Source organism: Anabrus simplex, chromosome 12 (assembly GCF_040414725.1).
Source record: "Anabrus simplex isolate iqAnaSimp1 chromosome 12, ASM4041472v1, whole genome shotgun sequence".
Lineage (NCBI taxonomy): Eukaryota > Metazoa > Arthropoda > Insecta > Orthoptera > Tettigoniidae > Anabrus > Anabrus simplex.
In genome coordinates, this window is record NC_090276.1 from 39,519,370 (window position 1) to 39,537,834 (window position 18,465).

The 18,465-nt window shown below is 38.5% G+C and overlaps 1 protein-coding gene across 1 annotated transcript in view; it reads right to left on the reverse strand.

Annotated features, from left to right (window-relative positions):
• Window positions 1-2,224: 2,224 nt before the first annotated feature.
• The window catches only part of LOC136884036 (uncharacterized), a 43,636-nt gene continuing 27,395 nt past the window's right edge, over window positions 2,225-18,465 (reverse strand). The window contains exons 6-8 of the mRNA XM_067156054.2: window positions 17,888-18,102; window positions 5,713-5,949; window positions 2,225-2,696 (exon numbers count right to left, since the gene is read on the reverse strand). Of these exons, the coding sequence (XP_067012155.2) occupies window positions 2,415-2,696; window positions 5,713-5,949; window positions 17,888-18,102 (734 nt within the window). The 3' untranslated portion in view covers window positions 2,225-2,414. The remainder of the gene's footprint in view (window positions 2,697-5,712; window positions 5,950-17,887; window positions 18,103-18,465) is intronic.

The following is an 18,465-nucleotide window of genomic DNA, read 5'->3' on the forward strand; positions in this document are numbered from 1 at the left end:
ATACGCCTCAAGCCAGGATCGACCCCTCGACCTCCTGCACGCTAACCCAAAACTCTATCCACTGCACCAACTGTACAGCACGACTAATATGTGCTGACAGAAGTGGTTACAGTGTTGCCAGATTGCCACTCTTATGTCCTTTTTCTGCCCGATATACTCGCAGGACAAACTTTTGTGAGACACATTTTTTTTATTGCTGGCATGTGAGGAGTCGCACTGTGATACTCGAGTGCGTGAATTTCGGTTCACCTGTATATATCTTACTTAGTGAATCTTGCAATGTTACCACTGTACAGTTACTTGGATTTGATCCAGATGCAGCTCTATAACATGATCTGCAGAGCTGCAGAGCCACCAGAATGAAAGATATAATACACAGCAATTAGCAATCCCTTCATACTGAGTGTTGTTATCGAACCAAAGATCGATACCCATTCTGATACTGGTGATCTGACCGGGCGAGTTGGCCGTACGGTTAGGAGCATGCAGCTGTGAGCTCGCATACAGGAGATAGTGGGTTCGAACACTGTCGGCAGCCCTGAAGGTGGTTTTCCGTGGTTTCCCATTTGCACACCAAGCAAATGCTGGGGCTGTCCTTTAATTAAGACTACAGCCTCTTCCTTCCCATTCCTAGGACTTTCCTGTCCCATCGTCGCCATAAGACCTATCTGTGTCGATGCAACGTAAAGCAAATAACAAAAAAAAATCTGGTGATATGGCAACCATGTCAGGATCTGTGAACGACAGAACATCAGGTTGAAAGCATGAGAGAGCACACTTAACTACGGCTTTCTCCGATGGCTAAGAGTTGCCCATTAAATTCTGTATGAATGGCACACCTTGCAGCATGACTGGCCTATTACTGTGACCATAGAGTTAGTAAATAATACACTAGAGGTAGCACCAGTGCCACCGTCTGCAAGAGAATCACTGCAGCAAGCAAAGCATGTTGAAATCTCATCTGTCTGGCAAAAAGCTTGCTCTACCATACTCATCAATATAAACAGAGCACTTTTAAAACTGTGTGGATATTGATATGGTTTAAAATTCCTACATGTCAACATTCTCAGGTACTACAGTGTACTTGCGATGCTTCTGTTCAGTAGAAAGAAAGTCCAAAAAGCATATACAGAAGAAATGTGAGGTAAAAGAGAATGGATGTGATTAAGTAACACAAAATCAATTTACTGTTCCTATTAAGTCTTCAAACAATGTACTTTAAAATTAGGGGTACGCATATTATTTCCCTATCTTTTGGGTAAATGGCCAGGATTTAAGCATAATTTTATCCAACGACCGAAAACATTCTCTCTCGTACGAAGAGAATGAGCGAGTTCTTAGGCCTACAAGTAATCATGAACACGTTTCTCCGTAATGGTAGTGAATTCTTCCGAGTTAGGTAGTCATGAAAACGAAAACAGGAACATTAGTAGCATCAGATGATGTGTTCCCCCTCCATTAAGAAAGCCGGCTCCCAAAACTGTATGGAAGTCTTGGAATCTCTGTAAATACAAGTGTGTCGATATTAGATCAACACTTTCTTGATATGCGGAAGAAAGTTTTTTTTGAAACGTTTTAACTGTTAATTGTTTGTACAAGTCAGTTATTTATATCGTTGATGTCCCTCGAAATAGGGGGGTTACAAATTGAGATGTATGTTTATTTGTATTTTTTCACCGGGCAAGTCGGCCGTGCGGTTACGGGCGTGCAGATGTGAACTCGCATCCGGGAGATAGTGGGTTCAAACCCCACTGTCGGCAGCCCTGAAGATGGTTTTCCGTGGTTTCCCATTTTCACACCAGGCAAATGCTGGTGCTGTAACTTAATTTAGGCCACTGCCGCTTCCTTTCCATTCCTAGGCCTTTCCTGTCCCGTCGTCGCCATAAGACCTATCGGTGTCGGTGCGACATAAAGCCAATAGAAAAAAAAAGAAAAAAAACCCAACAATTTGAATTATAGGCTGGTTGGATTCTCAACAGTATTCTCTTTTATTTTTGATTAAATTTGCTTTACATTTCACTACACAGGTAGGTCTTTTTTTTTAAGGCTATTTGTTCGGGGCGTTGTTAAGGAATCTATTGTATGGTTGCATTGCGGCAATTCTATGTACAAAAGGAAAAGGACAGTCTCCTCATCTTCAAACAGACAGGTTCTCTTCTTATTAAGCTTAATTCTGAACATTTTCCTGGTAATAATTGTATAATTTTTTTGTAAATACCACCACTGCAGTTTTAAAGGATATGTTAGTAGGACTAATGGATGAATAAAAAGTTATGCTTTGCTTTCCAGGGCAGAATTCTTTATATCTAAACATTTCATTGTGACCATTTTTACATGAATTCTGATTTGTACATGTCTTTGTCTTGAGAAAAAATGTTATTTACAAAATAGTTCAACAAGTAGTTCACCTACCATCAACCAACCACCTCCAACAACTTTCTTGCAAGAATCTGTTTCATCCCAACATCTGAAATCTTGGTGATATTAATAAGGAGTTCTTTCATCACTGGATCACTCTCCTTAACTTCAGGTTGTAGAGTGCCCTGCATGCCACTGATTATGTCCATCAGTATATTGAGGATTATACCAGAACAAGATTCCTTGATGAGAGCGGGCATCTTTTCATGAACTTGGATGCACTTTTGGAACATTAATGATCCTCTACTTGGGGATAGGCCATTCCTCTTGATCACCTCCTGGAAACAGAAAGGTACATAATAATAATAATAATAATAATAATAATAATAATAATAATAATAATAATAATAACAAGAGCCTGGAAGTTAGGCAAAATGCCTTTTTTTACCTGGGTGGATATATCGAAGTGTCAAATATAGATAAAGATATTTCCATACATCTGAGAATTGTAGGACCAATCATTATTTCACATTATTTTCAGTTGTTATGGATATTTGCCGTTATTATTTACATATTAAAATTAATAATTGGAAAGAAAATAACATTCCAGTGTACCTACTGTATTAATAATGAGAACAATTTCATTTTAATTAAATAGATAAAAAAACATTTGAATATACACTGAAACCTCGTTAAGGCGTTTCTGCAGGGGACAAGGAAAAAGAACGTGTTAAGCGAAAAAAAAGTACTAATGAATATACGAATAAAAACTATCCAACAAGGATATGGATTAAAATTATCCACCTATTCAATACAATATGTCTGCAATGCAGATTTTTACATTACAATATAAACTTTGGTACTAGTTTCGACCCTGTTCGGGGTCATCATCAGCCAAAAGCATTCGATTATACAATTCAGTTATAGTGTTCTAAAACAATATATTTTAAAACAAAACACTATGGTTAAAATAAACTTAAAAGTTAAATGATGTTGAGGTACAGATAAAAACAAGTGTAATCTAGTAACATGGTGATGTGAAGTAGCTACAATAGAGTCCAGTCGTTATTTCTCATGTAAGTTCTAAAAGTATGCTTGTTGTGTACCACTGAGTTGAGTGAACACACTTATAATAAAATAATCGCTTCAACATGTTTTTTTTTTTAGATGTATTTCTGAGTCCAAATAGTCCAAAAGCGAATCTTTCCTGAAGATTCTGGTAATATCATGGCCTAGTTAGACACTGTTAAGTTATACACTATTTCAAAGTATTGGCATAGAGTAAAATTTTTGGTACTGAGAGCTTTTAAAATTTGTCTCTTTCACTTAAATTCTAACAGTAATGTGGCCTTGACACACCAGTTATACACTATCAGCCATGCTGCGCATACTGTCGCGCAAGGTCCAATTGCTCCGCAATGAACTGAGAAATCTACTTAAATCTTCTCACTAATATATTCAACCACTACGCACAGTGCTTGCCTTCAGCTTATTAGACTTCTACTGAAACTTATTCAATGATACGTTTTTAATTCGTCACATCAAGTGCATTTTATTTCTCTTCACTTTATTGTCTTCAAGTTTGCTCATTTGAGCACTGCAAAGACAGGAGTGAGCTGCGGGAAGCAGGTAGAGGAGGTGCTACTGGCCAGTTCATTCGCCAAGCTCTCGTCCTTTCTCTCTCGCACACAAATTGCTTCCCTACCTTGGCAATTGCTGCCACTCCATGAGGCAAACAGGACCGTGCGGCACTAAATGCAATATTTTTCAGTATTCTTGGACATACTCCACCTTTACATCTATGTAGCGTGAAATGGATGTGTTTAATTGCAATGAGTGGTACATACATACATTATCATTATAGACTGTTATGCCTTTCAGCGTTCAGTCTGCAAGCCTCTGAGAATTTACTAAACGTCGTCACAATCCTCGATTTGCAACTAGTGTTGTGGCCTCATTTAGTTCTATACCTCTTATCTTTAAATCGTTAGAAACAGAGTCTAACCATCGTCGTCTTGGTCTCCCTCTACTTCTCTTACCCTCCATAACAGAGTCCATTATTCTCCTAGGTAACCTATCCTCCTCCATTCGCCTCACATGACCCCACCACCGAAGCCGGTTTATGCGTACAGCTTCATCCATCGAGTTCATTCCTAAATTAGCCTTTATCTCCTCATTCCGAGTTCCCTCCTGGTAAGTTGTAATATAAATGTTATATGGGTTTACTTGTGTCCCCTACGTAGGTTTCTTCCTTCTGGATCTGCTGCCACTCCAGTTCAGTTCACATTCCACTGCATCTTGCTTTATCTGAATAAGCTACGATTTCCTTGGACTATCCTCAGGTCTACTGCTTTCAACTACAGTTTCCAGTAACTTTCTTGTAGTTTTCTGGGGTTCCAACTGTTTTAAATGACTAAACCACCTTAAACTTGTCTTGGATAAGAATTCATTTAAGCTGGATCGATAGGATGCGAGTGTATTTGTTTGGTACAATGTGAGCAGACTCCTAAAGTCTTACACTCGCATGTCACGAGTGTTGACATGATGCTGCACTTGAACAGCGCGTGAGATGGTGGATGTTGTGTGAGAAGGGACAGCAGCTGTTGCTGATATATTTATCATTGAGATAGTTAAGCGTGTCAAAAAAAATGGAAAACATACACACAGTAGTGGATTTTAAGGCATAGTGCACTGGATGCTTCAGCAAATTTCCTGTGTGAAGTTGAATACAAAGATGAAGGCACATACATATCCAGGTCAATCATTACTTCAACCAAAAAATCAGTCAGCGATGTCAAACCACTGAATTGATGCTGAATACATTTCTTCAAGTGATGGGCCTGACTTAGCAAACTGTGAAATTAAAAAAATTTATCAGTATGTCTCATGAATGTTCTTTATTTTCTTGTTGATTTCATCAATGCTCACGCAAGTTAATTTTCTCCACCATCCATAATAATACTGAACCCCTGGCATCTTTATTCTTGTAAGTAGAAAGCCTAACATTTCACAAAACTACTACTGCTTATCACATTTGCACACATTCAACTATTTTACTATATCTGCACTTCATTCCACTTCTTCCTTGTACCATCTTCAAGCTTTCAGCCGTCTTTTAATCTGTACTTACACAGCACTTGCAGGAAAAATGTTGGACACAATCCTTCACACAACCCCAAACAATTAAATTCGCATTACCTGTTGACGCGATACAAGTGGTGGGCCAGAGATGAGCACCCATCATGCGAGTCCTCTTGCTACAAATATGTATCAATGTATTATATGCACATATGAATGTATGTACATTTTATGATATGTATTACCATTCAAAGACATTATAATTGCAGTCCTCACCTTTATAATGAGGGCGAAGTTGCGAACGCAGTGATCGAGACAGGAAGTAGCACACTCTCGTTCTGAGTCAGTGAGATCTCTTCCAGCTGTCACCGAGTGGCACAAGAGAACAATAGCTTCTGCCAGGTGGGTGAAAGTGAATGATGCCGTGGTCATATTGAGAGGCAAGTCGTACACGAGCAGGCTCATGTTGTGGATGATAGTGTTCCATTCCTTACTTGTGCTGTTTGGTAGAAGCTGTAACATATATTTTTTATATGACAGCTGCAGGAGTAGATGTTTACATTTTTAACACTGAAAAGCTATTTGGAGTAAAATTTGACTCCACACATATTTCCTATTTTGAAACTACAGTAAAACCTCGTTAATTCGAAGTCGTTGGGACTCAAAAATCGGACTTCGAATTAACCGCCACTTTGCAATTCAGAAGTACCAACCCTTGCCGCATTACGAAATATTCAAGTGTGCAAGTGCAAATGTGCAAGTGCCTTATTAATTGGATTACTATACTGTATGCATTTTAGATGCCTAGTATTTACACAGAAAGTACCCGATGCCCTTAAAATCAAACTTTCCTATGACTCTATCCTTGTACGATTACCCGCCACGGCACTTCTCTCGTACTTCAGAAATGTAAACACTTTGCGCGTCTCAAAGTATTCTAAGACCCATTAATACATGCAATCACCTCGATTCACAGTTTAAACCTTTCCAATGCCATGGAAAAACTATTTCCGAAATGTATCCAACAAGGTGCATTTACAATGTTCAAATAATGCATTTGGATAAATCACTGATGAACATAACCTCACACAATTCAAAGATGAGGATAAATTATGCTGGTTCCCCTGTGCAAATGCACTATTTTTTGGATATCTGCACTGTTTGCATTTTTAGATGCTTTGTACTGGGATGGAGAGTGCCCGACGCCCTTAAAACATTGTAGCTTATCGAACTTTTCTATGACGAGGGGATAAAGTTTCTCGCTTCCATGTGCATTGCAATTGCAATGCACTACAATGACCCCCATCCCCGACCCTTGTACGATTCCTCGGCTAGCACTTTCTCCTTTAAAACCATAAGACTGTTTGGGCTCGCATTAAAATAAAGCAATGCAGTTTCATCGGCAATGACAGTATTGTTCAGTGCCTACGAATTTATTATATGAGCCACGCTTTTTCGTCAACTGTCGGCATTGCCAGTGTTCATGCATTCTGTTTTCCCGCACACTGCCTGTTGCGTGATATTACGGCGTTCCTTAAAAGGTTGAATACAAAAGAATTCCAATTTCATTCAACTTGGCAATCATGAAGCGCACTGTAGACCCACCGAAGTGAGTGTAAGTGCGGAAAGCTACCCCTCCACGTTCCGGAACACGCGTTCTATTATGACGCGGATAAATTTTGAGTTGAAATTAATCTGTAACATACTATTGTTTTAAAATGTAAAGGCAGTTTCGAATTAAAAGTTTGAATTTCGGTAATGGGGCCAGCATTGTACTTCGAATTAGGAATTAACCGTATTTCGAATTAAACAATTTAAATAACATGCAAAACTGTATCTCATGTTTCCGGGAACAAGAGCTTCTTCGAATTACGTGGGATTTTGAATTAACCGATTTCGAATTATCGAGGTTCTACTGTATAAGACAATGGTGTTGACTTGTTGACTAGAAGAGAAAGCACAGGGGAAGGAATTATAAAAATATGAAAATGTAGAGAGCTTCAAGTACTTGGAAAGCAAACTGACACAGGATGCAGGGCTGGAGATAGATATCAGTAAAGGATTCTTTATTTTATTTACAATTTGCTTTACATCGCACCAACACGTATAGGTCTACAACATAAAAATGATATGGAAGCCACCACCTTATCAATACAGTGTTTATTTACTATTAATTACAGTAAATCCAGTATCGGTTTCGATCCCTGTGGGGTCATCCTCAGCTGTCATATATCAAACTAGTTTCAAAAACATCACATTACAAAGCGTTGCATATGCATGAAAACTGACCCAATTTGACAAATGATTAAAAACACGCTATCACCCAAGACATCAAAATGTATATTGTTTGACACTTGACATAGTATAATGCCATACTAAGATGCACGCTGTAACTAAATAAACTTCAGCTCATTATACGCAATTTTAACTCAGCATTTAGCACATACTGAGAATATAGTACACAGACAATGCATCCGACCGATTATAAATTAAGACGTAATTCTTCATAACAACGTCTAGAACCTTCAAGATATTTATATCACCTGCAATATTATACAATCATCTGAAGAAGAAAACACTGAAATGAACTAAAAACAGTTATAAGTTTCAATATTAAATAGTAGCACTCCATAATACCTGTGTACGTACCATACCAACAGGAATATTGTAGTAACAACAAACATGTAACAAGTTAGAGTAGAAAGAGGACCCATTTTATTTTGTTTTTACTACTTCATTCATTCTTTAAACGGCCTGTTATATCGGGTCAACTTTTTATGTACATATAATAACTTCACAAATATCAGTGTACATAAGTAATGTAAAATTTTAATTTATGTTCATTAGATCAACGAAATAATGAGGTGACATGCCTCTCACAACATGTAACTTTTAAGTTAAAGAGGAAAGGACCCATTTTTATTATTCTTACTATTTGAACAATTGACTTGTTTTTAATGACTTGTCAAATTGGGTCAGTTTTCATGCATATGCAACGCTTTGTAATGTGATGTTTTTGAAACTAGTTTGATATATGACAGCTGAGGATGACCCCATAGGGGTCGAAACCGGTACTGGATTTACTGTAATTAACAGTAAATAAACACTGTATTGATAAGGTGGAGGCTTCCATATCATTTTTATGATGTGGTAGCAATCAATACGGAAATGAAGCTCATAGATTATGACATATAGGTCTTACAGTGAAAGTGGGATAAGAAAGGGCTAGGAGTGGGAAGGATGTGTCCATGGCCGTAATTAAGGTACAGCCCAAGCATTTGCCTGGTGTAACAATAGAAAACCATCTTCAGGGCTGCCGACAATGGAGTTCGAACCCATTATCTTCAGAATGCAAACTGATAGTTACATGACCCAAACCTCGCGGCCACTTGCTCGGTTGTAAAGGATTCAACAGGGGAATGCATTCTACCATAGTGATCACAAATACAGTATAAAGATTGGACTTTCCACCTAATCAATACTATTATTTATTATTATTTATTTATTCTCCAAGAGATTGCAATTCTGAAGAAGGGAACATTTTCACCATCCCACTTCAGATAATAACGTATTAAACTTAGATAACTTGCCCTCGAGCAAATTACATGAAGATTTTAAACTTATTCACCCCTCCAAAAAACATACACTTGTTTTATTGTAGAAGTCAAAGTATGTTAAAAACATCAAGACATGTGATACTTTATTATTAAATTTTAAGAAAACAGAGTCCATACTGATGCAAGTTCTATAAAAGCATAGTACCATTTAAATTAGAAATAAGACATTTTCAAAATTTAAAATAAGAGTATTTAACATTGTAATACAGGAATCAATGGACTGTTGAACAATTTTAGACTTTCATATTTCTCATCCAAGCACATTTTAACACTACATTGTATCAATGTAACTTAGAATTAGTCATTTAAAATTAGAATAAGTAGTGTTTTAACATTATATGTTATTTTTAAAAAAGATCAAGGTTTTTCAGCAGCTGAAGATGACCCATACATTGTGTCGAAACCGGTACTGTAATGTAAATATTTTTAAGTACCTTGTAATAAATAATAGTATTGATTAGGTGGAAAGTCCAATCTTTATACTAGTGATCATTGGAATTATCAATACATGACATGAAGCTAATAGATTATGATTCTACCACAGTGTGAGAAACCTGGTATGGAGGAAAGAAGTACCAATGAAGTCTAAGTCAGAGCGCACACTTCTTGGACACGCGATATGGGACAGGAGACACGACTGAAATAACTTGTCCTGTCCCGTGTCCCATAGGCCACGTACAAGCACATCTGTGGGCCATTAGCTAAGATGTCCTCTAGTGATTTGGAAGGCTTGTTGTAACAGTACTTCGAGAATTACGAAGAAGTCGGGTGACTAGATGAAAAAAGAGATTTTGGGTCAACTCATACTCGCATAGCGTGGACTGCCAAGAGAATGGTGCTTTCGTGTTGGCTGAGAAAAGATCCTTCATAATTGCATACATTTTATTACAGAATGAACTGGAAGACATTTCAAAAGTTACTGCATATGGTAAAGCCACTAATTGAAAAAAAAAAATAAAAAATTCAGGGATCCTATTCTACCAGCTGAAAGATTATTGATAACACTCATGCTGAATGCTTCGCCTATTTCTCGCCAGATATTTTGACATATGGACCTATTTGAATAATCCTTTAATCTGTAATTATACAGCACTTCATGCTTCTCCACTTCCGCTATAAAATTTGTAGTAGTTGCCTCTATTGAGCTGCATATATTGAAATTAATACACCAAACTCACGCGCGAAGTGATGGGACACGTCCTACGAAATGCAACAGGCGATACCTCGACGGGACATGTCCACTGACACATGGGACAGTCCATGCCCTTGACCGATAAGTGTGCGGGCTTCCTCTTGATTGCACGTGCTGTATCCACTTGGAACATGTCCCTTTTGTCGCATCCCATGCGTCATGTCCCTTGTCCAATAAGTGTGCGCTCCGCCTAAAGAGGCAAAGTACGAGATGTACTACTGCCCAACACTGTGATATGCAGCGGAGACCTGGACTCCGACAAGACAGGAGAAGAAAATCCAGGCCAGTGAAATGAAATTTTTAAGAGGCATGACAGGAAAGACATGAAAGAACAGAGTACAAAATGAGGATGTCAAAAAGGAAATCGGAGCTGAAAAGCTTTTCAATAGAATGGAGAGGGATAAACTTAGATGGTTTGCACATGTAAAGAGGATGGAAGAGGGAAGGATGACGGAGACCCAGATGACGGCTGAAAAAAATCAAGAACAGTATAATTAGAAAGAATATGGAATGGAACACAGTTTAGGAGGAACAATGGTGGTCGGATAGAGGGAGTTAGAAAGGTGCCTCTAACAACCCAACCCGGTGTGACCTGGTAAAGTGAAAAAGAATGATGATGATCTATATCCAGCAAGGACCAGCAAGGAGAGACAAAGCACGCAAGGAGTACATCATTAAGATAAATTCAAACATTTCAATTATTAGGAAGGTGTATGCATCAGCAGAAATGTATCAGGAAGAGGAAGGTGTACATGGAATTTTAAATGATTTTACTGTAGTTCATAATATTCATCAATTCTTCAATAAAATAATTATAATAGCAATTTCAGATGAATTGGGAAAATTACATTCGCAACAAACAAAAAATGTATTGGGCAGATCACAAGAACCAAACAGTGCAACATTCAAAGAGAAAATGAACGTGGAATGAATCAAGTGGTCCAATGTGGTTAATGATGATGATGATGATGATGATGATGAATCACAAATTTTCAACTGAAATGATGTACAGAAGGCCTGTAGAGATTTAAGAAGAATTAAGAACACTGCGATCAGAACGAATGAAGAAGCACTGGGCATATAAGAAGAATCAAACACACCGAGCTCGATAGCTGCAGTCGCTTAAATGCGGCCAGTATCCAGTATTCGGGAGATAGTAGGTTCGAACCCCACTGTCGGCAGCCCTGAAAATGGTTTTCCGTGGTTTCCCATTTTCACACCAGGCAAATGCTGGGGCTGTACCTTAATTAAGGCCACGGCCGCTTCCTTCCCACTCCTAGCCCTTCCCTATCCCATCGTCGCCATAAGACCTATCTGTGTCGGTGCGACGTAAAACAACTAGCAAAAAAAAAAAAAAAAAGAATCAAACAGTACAACCTTCAAACAAAAAGTGTACATGGAAGACTCAAGTGGCCCAATGTGGCCAATAATAATAATAATAATAATAATAATAATAATAATAATAATAATAATAATAATAATAATAATAATAATAATAATAACAAGAAGAAGAAGAACAACAACAACAACAATAATTGTGATTTGACAGAATGGAACATGTATTTCTGTTTTTAATTAAATGATCTCTTTTTTCAGCTATAATATCTTATTAAATGCTTCCTTTATCAGGTATTTTCTAATTTTAATTATCCATCATTAGTTTTGACAAGACTGTAAAACTTCGTAATTATACGAAAACAATACTGTACATTCGTACGCATGTTTAAAAGTGATTCGATGGAATCTGAGGAGCATGTCATTCTGTTATTCATGTTCATGTGTTCTTTGACAGGTATGTTATACTGTTATAAATTTTGTATTTTGAGATTCAACAGACAGTTCGTGGGGTAGATTACTGTAGTCATATCCTAGTTTGTGAATCATGGGCAACGGCTGAGTGGCCTAGTAAGTGGTCCTGAGAGTCGGGATACCAGTTACTATGGAATAGGAGTGGGCATCTTGGACATATTCTGGGTCATGGCCCTCCTTGCACTCAGGCGGCTAGACTATACAATCCATCAGGGTCCCTAACCCACAAGAGGAGAGATTCTCACTCGGACCATGTATAAGGAGGGTAGCATCTTACTTCACAGAATTTTTACCGAACATGCTCAGAACGGTTTATTATTTTCTTTTTACAAATGGCTTTAAGTCGCACTGACACAGATAGGTCTTACGGCGACTATGGGATAGGAAAGGCCTAGGAGTGAGAAGGAAGTGGCCATGGCCTTAAGGTAATTAAGGTACAGTCCCAGCATTTGCCTGGTGTGAAAATGGGAAACCACGGAAAACCATCTTCATGGCTGCCGACAGTGGGATTTGAACCCACTATCTCCTGGATCCAAGCTCACAGCTGCACGACCTTAACCGCACGGTCAACTCACCCAGTGGGGAATGTTTTAAGCAAGTCTAGGATCTAAGGAAGTAATGGAGTCCCACTTCCATTTGACAGGCAAAGGACTCCTCGGAAACAACTTGTAGAACTGGCTAAGTCAGCAAAGAGGATGCATCTGGATGAGTTAGGAGTTAATGGTATTCAGGTAAGGGGAGAAAATGAGGAAGAGATAGGGCATTATAAAGTGTCCCTAACAGGTGTTAAAAAGGGAAGGGCAGAATGTGGGGTAGGACTGTTAATCAGGAATACTATTACATGCAACGTAAATGAGCGAATGATGTGGTTAGATTTGGCAGTTGGAGGAATTAGGATGAAAACTGCCTCAGTGTATTCACCATATGGGGGTGCAGACAAGATGAAGTTTACAAGTTTTATGAAGTATTGAGTGACATTGTAGTCAGGGTCCACAGTTAGGATAGAATAGTGCTAATGGGTGATATCAATGCGAGATTTGAAAATAGAATTGAAGGATATGAAAAGGTGATAGGTAAATTAGGGGAGGTGAAGATATGGAAGCTAATAGGGATGTGAAACATTTACTGGACTTCTGTGCTAGTATGGGATTAGCAGTTACAAATACATTCTCCAAGCATAAGGCTTGTTTCCCCCTGTGGGTGGGGGCGGTAGAATAACACCCACGGTATCCCCTGCCTGTCGTAAGAGGTGACTAAAAGGGGCCCCAGGGGCGCTGAACTTTGGAGCGTGGGTTGGCAACCACGGGGTCCTTAGCTGAGTCCTGGCATTTCTTCCACTTACTTGTGCCAGGCTCCTCACTTTCATCTATCCTATCTAATCTTCCTTGGCCAACTCTTGTTTTTTTCCGACCCCAACGCTATTAGGTTTCCGAGGGCTAGGGAGTCTTTCACTTTCACGTCCTTCGTGGCCCTTGTCTTTCTTTGGCCGATATCTTCATTTTTTGAAGTGTCGGATACCTTCCATTTTTTCTCTCTGATTAGTGTTATATAGAGGAGACTGGGATTCTTTGAACATATCATGAGGATGCAGGATTCGAGACTTCTGAAACAACTAGTACAACACAATCTTGTCTCAAAAAATACCACAACAGGATGTAAATGGATCAGAGAAGTAAGAGAAGATCTGAAGGGAATAGGCCTTACAACAGAAGACACCACAAATAAGATAAAATTGAATACAAAACTCAAGAATACAAACCTCCGCTTTACCCTTATACAAAACAAACCAACAACACGCACATTTTCAACTGAGGAAAGGACACGAAGATCAGAGCGTCTGAAGAAGTACTGGGAGGACCGCAAAGCCCGAACAATCCCTCCAAAGAGACCTGAACGACGGACTGACTAAAGTGATCCTATGTGGTCATAAAAGAAGAAGAAGAGGATGGTTGCCAAGTTGTACTTCCTCTTAAAACAATAATAACCACCACCACCACCACCACCACCACCATAAGGCTTGTTCACTGCTACACATGGGAGGGTAAGGGACACCAGATCCATAACAGCCTATATCACAACCGACTTTGAATTCAGAAAATCTGTTAGGAATGTGCAGGTATTCCAGGGATTTTCCAATGATACAGACCACTATCTGATCAGTAGTGAAGTAAGTACCTCTAGGCCTATGATGGAGAAAGTGAAATCTGTCTGCAGACACATAGAGTAGAAAATATCCAGGACAAGGAAATTAGACAAGAACATGGATAAGATTAGTGAAAAGTTGAAAGAAAAAAAAAAAAGACAGTAACCACCTTCGGGATATAAAAAGAGAATAGATGGCACACAGATATACTGTAGCGGAAACAGCTAGGGGATGCCTAGGAACAACTGTCTGTAAAGATGGAAAAAAAGCAAACCTCTTGGTGGAACGATGAAGTCAGGGCAGCGTGTCAACGTAAAAGAAAGGTGTATGAGAAATGGCTCCAAAGAAGGTCCGATGCAGACAGGCAACTGAACAGAGATGAAAGAAACAGAGCAAAACAGATAATTAATGAATCCAATGAGAAGTCATGAGAAGATTTTGGTAATCTGTCACGAACAACTGAGCTCGTGAGAAGGAGGACAATGATGTCAATATTAATTCCTCACCCTTTGATGTTTCCTCTTGCTTTCTTTCCAATACGCCATCATTTCCTCTCCTCAGATCACTTTGTACTAGTTTACTTTTTGGTTTTTTTTGCCTTGGAATCCTTCCATACTTAACACTTTATTTCTAAATATACCTCTTCCTTTGATTTCATCTTCTGTTATCGTATTTCATTAATCTTTCTTGACTTCTCGAATACAGGTTGTTGTTGACTTTTTCTCCCAGAAGGTATATGAATATACTTTTTGTTAATTTATTTTACTCCATCCAAAAGATATTACCCCCCCCCCCCCCCCAAAAGTGATTTTACATATTTATTATTTTTTTTTTTTACAATTTGCCTTACATCACACCGACACAGGTAGATCTTACAGCGACGATGTGGGAAGGAAGCAGCTGTGGCCTTAATTAAGGTTCAGCCTGAGCAGTTGCCTGGTGTGAAAATGGTAAACCACAGGAAATGCTCTACAGGGATGCCAACACTAGGGATTTCTGTAGTTTCCATTGGACCCAGGATTTTTCTAATGATTCTTTTCAATATTTCAAACTACGAGGGTCGAGTCATGTCATGGCAACTATTTTTTTTTTCTCGTGAACAGGAGACAAAACAGAGAATCTAAGATATGGATTTGGAAATATAGGGCATGTACTTATGCATAGTGCCTGAAGACAAATTCTGACTTCAGGAGATTCTCGTAGGCAAGTAACAGAACACAGACCATTGGTAAACATTGTTTTATTATGGTATAGACAGCAAATACACAAGACTACGTACAAAGGACAGGTCTCCACTGGTTACAGACCTTCGACCTTCGAAATAATCAGCCAAGGTTTCCGCTGTGCGTTGCCAGCGGTGGGGCAGGCGCAATCGGCAGTTGATACTCTACCCCGTTTGAACGTCTCCACCCATCTTGCCACTGTTCTTCTATAGGGCATGGCATGCACACCTAATGCTTCCCGCAGCTCTGCATGGCATTGGCGTGCATTTCTGCTGTGGAGAACCGCTATTTTAATATACGATTGTTGCTCCTGCTTGTTGACTTCCAGTTTGCGACGCTCTCACTCACACATGAAATTGCGGGCATACTTAGACCCACACTGTTGTTTACATACACCATCTAGTGGCAACATACGCAAGTACATACCGTACGTTTTCAAATGCATATATTAGATTTTCTGTGTTGTCTCCTGTTTGCGAGGAAAAAAAAATAGTTGCCATGACTTATGATTCGACCTACGCATAATTTAATGTTAACATTTGCTTGCGTATACATTCTGGTTTCACTATTATTCTCACCCCGAATGGAAATGAGAAAGAAGCTATAATTAGAAGGGTGGGAAAGAAGGAAATGGCTTTCAGACTATGTCATGGGACTTACAAATCCAAGTCATATCCATGCATCATATAATCATTTTTCATTTTCCAGCTCCAATTTCCCAGGTGTGGTGTCCATATCCATTCAAGCAAAATTAAAACTTTACTGTACGGTAGTCAGAGCACAGCATCTATATGCAGTGGAAACTGTGACCAAAGTAACAGACCCAATCACTGAAAAAAGAGAACGGAGATTTCTTAGGAAAATCTTAGGTCCAAAGAAGTCACTAGATTCACAAGCCATGTTCCGATTGAGACTGAATCGAGAACTTTATGAAAAAGTTAAGAAGATAATAACTACTATGAGGAAAAGAAGACTATCATTTTATGGGCACATTAAGAGGATGAATCCAAAGAGACTAGTACACAGGATGCTTAGTCTGCAAGAAAAATGGAAGGCAGAACCTCTATGGCTTAAGGAGATTCACAAGGACTTGGACGAAGTGGGGATCCAGGAGGAAGATATACAGGAAAGAACAACATTTAGGAAGAAAATTGCAGGAATGAGGGATGCACTGGAGGAACTCGTCAAGGCATGTAACATCTCAGTTGAAGGACCCTAAGATTTTCATCTGTGCTATTTTAAATTCACTGATATTTCAGTATTCTTACGACACAACGTTTCATACGTCGCATTTTAGCCGGACGCAATTATCATTGAATTTTTATACTTACTATGTTCAATATCCTTGTTGCAGTTTTAAGGTTTGTACATTTATTTTTCAACTGAAGATGTCCTGATAAAGGATGAAACATGTATGGAATTTTAATGTTGTCTTAAAAGACACAAGCAATTTGTATGATTAAGAATTCCACAAGTAGAACAAAGGAGACGTCAAAGACTTAAGAACATCTCGAAGGAGTGCAAAGAAAAGGGAATAAGTTTGAGAGATAGGAGATCTGGTGGATTGTGAATATATGGTCCATAGATGACCTTAATGAATGAAATAAATACTACTACATGCCCTTCCCACCTTGCATATCCTATAGCACACTTTTCTAAATGATTTTCTTGAATTATCTCTGCCAGATATTTGAATTTCTTCACCTTCACCAATATCTGTTATTACAAATTTTGGAGAACTTTTTATATTTGTAATAAATTTGGGATTTTCCTTAATGTTAACATTTCAAATGAAATGAAAATATTGCAAACTTTGTGTGGGAAGACTTGGGAGAAAGGAGACGAGCTGTCAGTGGAGAGATAGCATGGAATGACATTAGTAGATGCCTATGCTTGAAATGAGTTTTTAAAAGTAAGGAAAATCATAACATGAAGAAGATAAAGTTAGAATTCAAGAGGACAAATTGGGGCAAATTTGTTTATAATACAAAGAATTAGAGATTGGAATAACATACCAAAGGAGATGTGTGATAAATTTCCAACTCCACTGAAAACATTTAAGGAAAGGCCACCTAAGCAACAGTCCAAAATGCAGATCAGTAGTGACTGTCTGAATGTGTATACTGTGTATACTATCAGCCATTTGAAAAAAAGAAATTAAAAAAAACAAATGCAGACAGACAGAATCATCTGTATCTCAGCTCAACTAACAAAAGTGATGAGCTACAGTAGTATATCTGCAGTTCTGTAGTTAAGGTTTGGATTTCACAATTTATATGAGATTCACCCTCTGGCAAAGTCTGCAGTTTGTTCTGTATTAGCTAAAATGTAAAATCAACCATAAAAATATAAAAATGGATTTTACATGAGCAATCACAACTTCTTTCAACTGTCCTGATAATGGACTTTCATTAGGTTGCCAGAGGGGAGGACAATATTAATCACTAATAACTTGCTCTGTACCTACCCTGATAAGGGCAGTTAAGAAATCTGCCTTTGAATAAATTTCTCTCCTTCCTTCTTCAGATACCTTCATATTGCCCAAATGAACGAGTTTAACTTCTAAGTCTGGATGAACAGGCACTTCATCTCCACAGGAGTTCCACAATGCTCTAAAGTAGAGGACAGTCCTAGGACTCGTGATAGTCAGCAGCTCTTCCTGTAGCCACATCATGGTCCTATCTGAAAGACAAAGTAAAAGAGGGTTATTCTAGATCAGAGGTGCTCATCTGGGCACTAGTTGAGGCTTGCCCAGTGTGGCCAGCTTTCGTAGTAAGCATATGCCACGGTGAAGCGACAGAGCGAACACACTTTGCAGGAAAGCGAGGGAGCATTGAAGTTCAATTGTGATTACGAAGCTCTCCTCCACGGCTCAGCAAAGTGCTGATTGAGACACATTATTTAAAATGAAACTCTATAATTGCAATATCAAAAAACTGACCTTTTCAAAATATTCTGGTTTGATTTATACTGTGCTCCATATAAACAGTTAGTGTTTTCTTATATTTATTCATTCAAAGAAAACTAACACGTTATAATTTTTGT